Source organism: Sinocyclocheilus grahami, unplaced genomic scaffold, assembly GCF_001515645.1.
Source record: "Sinocyclocheilus grahami isolate Dianchi unplaced genomic scaffold, SAMN03320097.WGS_v1.1 scaffold2459.1, whole genome shotgun sequence".
Lineage (NCBI taxonomy): Eukaryota > Metazoa > Chordata > Actinopteri > Cypriniformes > Cyprinidae > Sinocyclocheilus > Sinocyclocheilus grahami.
In genome coordinates this window covers 4,163-8,917 of record NW_015507638.1, presented here as the reverse complement: position 1 = coordinate 8,917, position 4,755 = coordinate 4,163, and the positions used below count along the sequence as shown (strand labels likewise).

The following is a 4,755-nucleotide window of genomic DNA, read 5'->3' as shown; positions in this document are numbered from 1 at the left end:
AAATGATTGGCTCTTAATGTAATGTAATTATTTTCTATCAATTACATAATGTGATCTGAATTGCAATAACTAGTAAAACAGCTTAAACAAAACTTTGCAAAAAAATGTTTTAGGCACATTAGACAAATACCTTTGTTTTGCATGTACCTTCTGTTTTTGAATTAGCAAGTATTGTTAAAATTTTCTCTTTTTTTGTCCCAGAATAAGAGAGTACCAAAGACAGCAGCACAGCAGCAACCAACAGATGCTGTACAGCCCAGCATTGCAGGATTTGCAAGACCAGAATTGACCAAACAAGCAGTGCAACTTTATGATGCAAGTTCTCCAAGACAACAAGAAATTCGTAATGCCATCATTAAGGATCTCCTCATTGGCTGCACTTTACCTCTGTCAATTGTTGAAAATCAGCATTTCAGGCATTTCTTGAAAGTAATGGACAACAAATACACTCCCATTGCAAGAAAAACAATCACTGAAAAACACATTCCTTTGTTGGTTGATCAGGTGAAAGATTCAATTAAAAGGAAGCTCCAGACCCAATCATCTGTGTCCATAACTGCTGACATATGGTCTGATCGAACCATGCGGTCCTTCTTCGGTGTTACAGCCCATGGATTAAACCAAGATGGAAATCAGCTGGAGTCCTTTCTTTTAGACTGTAGGAGGTTTTGTGGTAGACACAGTGGAGACAACATAGCCATGGCATTTGACGAGATCATTGATGAATATAACATAGCAAGTAAAGTCAGGTACATTATTACTGATAATGCAGCCAATATGAAGTGTGCATTCAAAGTCAAGCTACCACAGGAAGAGCAGCACAGTGATGGCAGTGATGCAGAAGAGGAAAACTTAGATGATGAGAGTCTTCGGGAGGATGTGACCTGGGAAGACAAGACTATCATGGTGAGAACAAGACAAAGGCTGTCATGTTTTGCACATTCTCTGCAATTAGTTGTACATGATGGAATGAAAGAAGCCAAGGCCTTTTCTTCAGCACTTGCCAAAATGTCAAAATTAACCATTACTTCACACAAGTACTACATTTAAAGAACGATTTGAGGCTACATTTGGGACAGATAGATCAATTCCTGCAGCTACATCCACACGCTGGAACAGTACATTCAAGCAGCTACAGGCCCTTACAGCACTTGACCATAGGGATCTCACACAAATTTGCAGTTCAGACTTTCAACATGTTCTTTTTTCAGTTCGTGAATGGAATCAACTGAAGGATTTAGGTTCTGTTCTCTTTCCTTTTGCAGAAGCAACAGACCTTACAGAGGGTGAGAAAATGGTCACTATTAGTATGGTGGTCCCCACTGTACTTGATTTAAACACTCATCTGCTCCAAATATCAGAGTCATGAAGTCTTTGCCGGCCACTAGCCACAGCCCTTCGGCAATCACTTTTAAAGAGATTCTCTGGGATCTTTGTGAGAACCAAAATGGTTGAGCAAAATGGGAAAGAGGACCAGATCAACCATAATGTCTATTTCTTGGCAACAATGCTTGATCCTCAGTTTGGCCTGAACTGGGTTGATCTAGATGTAACCAACAATGAGAGTCCAGATTCAGTGAAGAAATTCAGAGAGGATCTGAAAAGAACACTTATAGGTAATTCATTTTATTTGCTTTAATAACCTAAAAAAGATTTGTCTGCATTTTATTCTGAAGCAAACTTCTTATTTGTCTACTATATACTCTGTATACTGCAGAGCATAAAAATATGCACACTGTAAAAAGTGATTTTAGAGAGAGGTAAATATAATTATGTAAATCGTATAAAATGTACTTGATTATTGTAGTCAGCCAAGGAATTATCAAGTAATGGGTAAATTACACACGTACTACCTATTTGTTAAAAGTAAAAACTGTTACATAGAAAAATAGGGTAAAATACAACCAGAACCGAGTCCTGTACTGCAAATCGCGTATGCGCCAAACCGCGCGTTTGACTAAGCAGGACGGGTAACTTCACGGCCATCTTCCTCTTGCTGCCAGCCGCCATCGAATTCATGGAATTCATCTGCGAAAAGGAAGGTAAGCTATTATATCCAAAGCAGCTGAAGAACACGTTTGAGACTTTTCAAAAACTTTTTTCGGAGCTTGACGGGGTGAAACTACTGAAGAAGGTCCACAGCCTCAAAAGTAAGCTCATGCAATAGACACAGACACACACACACACCATTGCTCTGACTTCCCCAGATTAACAGAAAAGGAACACTAGAAAGTGGCCGGCCTGATCAATACCACTGAATGTAGCCTGAAGAAATTTGATCTTTTCCTCTATACCCTCCTGAGCTGGTGATGCTGTTTGTGGGGTTGTTTAGATCTTAAGAGATTTCATGTCTTTTATTTCAGTTGAGTTCTTGTTTGTCTTTCATTCAGTGATTCTGTTTGTTAACAGCAGCTGTTCATCACTAATGCTCAATCAGCACTTAATTAATCACTTAATTAAGTGGTTTAAGCCAAGGCACTTGGTTTACTCAAAAGTTTTGAGGTAATCGGTTACCACAAAAGTTTTGAGTTCTCTGAACTTGTCGGGTTTTACAGTGTGTATGTAAATCGCTGGGTTCCACTAACAGTCTTTTCACTAAATTGTGTCTCCCTACAGTCACAGAGCATTGAGAAAAAAAGGGATGCAGTTGTCTGCTGCCTCATTGGCTACCTGGGTGAAAGACAAGAAGATCTTTTCCATGACTGCCAGGTATGTCATATTAATAACAAGTGACTGATTAACTCAAGGGATCCTCATGTCTTCCTCTGCTCTGCTCTCCTTGTCTCTCATCTATTCCTTTCATTTCTTCTGCTCTCCCCTCTTCTTCTCAGCTCTACTCGGCTCTCCTCTGGTATACCCTCTTCTCCCCTTCTCCTTTCGTCTTCTGTCCACTTCCCTCTGCTCTCCTTTACTCTGCAGGATAAACTGAAATATATTGGAACGTCATCTTAAATAATATATGTAAATTAAAAATATTTTTAACATGTAGGAATGTGGGACCACACAGACAAAACAATGAAGGTGATTGTGAAGCACAACATCATGGCTGAGGAGGATCCATCAGATGTGTCTATTGTGATTGAGGGAAACACAGTGATGGAAGGATGTGGAAGTCGAACAAAGGCGTGTGTTCTGCTGATGGGACTGATATATGCCCTCAACCTTGAATATCCAAAGCAGCTGAAGAACACGTTTGAAACTTTTCAAAAACTTTTTTTGGAGCTTGACGGGGCGAAACTACTGAAGAAGGTCCACAGCCTCAAAAGTAAGCTCATGCAATAGACACACACACCATTGCTCTGACTTCCCCAGATTAACAGAAAAGGAACACTAGAAAGTGGCCGGCCTGATCAATACCACTGAATGTAGCCTGAAGAAATTTGATCTCTTCCTCTATACCCTCCTCTTCCCCTCACCCTTAGTTTGTTTTAAAGATGTTGGTGTTCACTTGTTCTATCCTTATCTAGATGTTTGATACTGTACGTGCACAGGAACAATGTTGTAGAGTTTCCGTGTGTGCTTTTGACTGTTAAAATAGAATAAGTGGCCTCTGAAAGTGTTACAGTATTTGAAGCTGTAAGCTTAGCGAACAGGTTAATTCCTTCAAATATTGTGTGAAGAAGTTGTATTGCACTTTATTCTGTGTTTGGATCATTGCTGCATGTAAACAAGGCGGTTCAGTTATTTGTTGTATAAATGCACCTGTACTGCAGATTTGGTAAGTCACTGTTATGTAAAGTTAAAGAGTTTGGATACAAAAAAATCCTCATGTGACTGGACACCTCTAGGAGCTCTGATCTTACTTATTTCTTCTGCTCTCCTTTCTTCTCTTCTCTGCTCTGATCTCCTTTTGTTCATTTCCTCTGGTCTTCTCCTCTATCCTCTGCTCACTTCTCTTCTCTGATCTCCTTTTTGAGCAATGTGGGAAGATGCGTGTCGTCATCTAGAATCCTCATGTGACTGGACACCTCTAGGAGCTCTGATCTTACTTATTTCTTCTGCTCTCCTTTCTTCTCTTCTCTGCTCTGATCTCCTTTTGTTCATTTCCTCTGGTCTTCTCCTCTATCCTCTGCTCACTTCTCTTCTCTGATCTCCTTTTTGAGCAATGTGGGAAGATGCGTGTCGTCATCTAGAAACAACATTTGAAGATGTTAGTTTAGTGAGTTATATAACCTGTTCATACCTTGAAAAGCTGTGTGAAGCTATTTATTGCACTTTATTCTGTTTTTTGATCATTTTATGGATTAAAAACAGTGAAATTTAACTTCTGAAAGTCTTTTTTTGTGGTGGGGGTGAGAATCTTAGTAATAGTAACTCACTGATATTAATTATTTTTGAATAGTGATTATTTGGGGTAAATTTTACCTTCTCTGAATAAGGAATAGGTACTACCTGATATTAATTAACTTTGAATAGTAATAATTAGGTATTAGCTACTTAGCGATCAAGAGTAAATTTTACCCAATTTTAATAAGTAAAAGTATGAAATGTGAGGTGTATATATAACCCAATTTATTTTAGTATTTAATAGCTTTTTAGTTCATTTATTTTCTACTCACAACAGGGAATTAAATCTACCCAAAAAAAGTGGATGCAAATTGTTACCTCAGATTTATTGGGTAAATTGTACATGTTGCTTTTTACAGTGCACCAAACACGATTTACTTAATTACAGTGTGTTTGTGGTGTAAAAGTGTTTTAATTTGGAACCTTGGATTATACTCCAGGGTACACTTAAAAATAAAGGTGCTTCAA

General features: G+C 38.5%; 2 protein-coding genes across 2 annotated transcripts in view; one reads left to right on the top strand and one right to left on the bottom strand.

The window, feature by feature from the left end:
* Positions 1–1,447: 1,447 nt before the first annotated feature.
* Positions 1,448–3,824, top strand: LOC107575081 (uncharacterized). The gene is made up of 4 exons (XM_016261492.1): positions 1,448–1,616; positions 1,808–1,826; positions 2,556–2,717; positions 2,997–3,824. Exons 1-4 carry the CDS (start codon positions 1,448–1,450, stop codon positions 3,280–3,282), a joined length of 636 nt encoding a protein of 211 aa, XP_016116978.1. The 3' UTR covers positions 3,283–3,824.
* The window catches only part of LOC107575080 (zona pellucida sperm-binding protein 4-like), a 3,241-nt gene continuing 2,285 nt past the window's right edge, over positions 3,800–4,755 (bottom strand). Inside the window, exons 7-8 of the mRNA XM_016261491.1 lie at positions 3,990–4,129; positions 3,800–3,908 (exon numbers count right to left, since the gene is read on the bottom strand). Of these exons, the coding sequence (XP_016116977.1) occupies positions 3,800–3,908; positions 3,990–4,129 (249 nt within the window). The remainder of the gene's footprint in view (positions 3,909–3,989; positions 4,130–4,755) is intronic.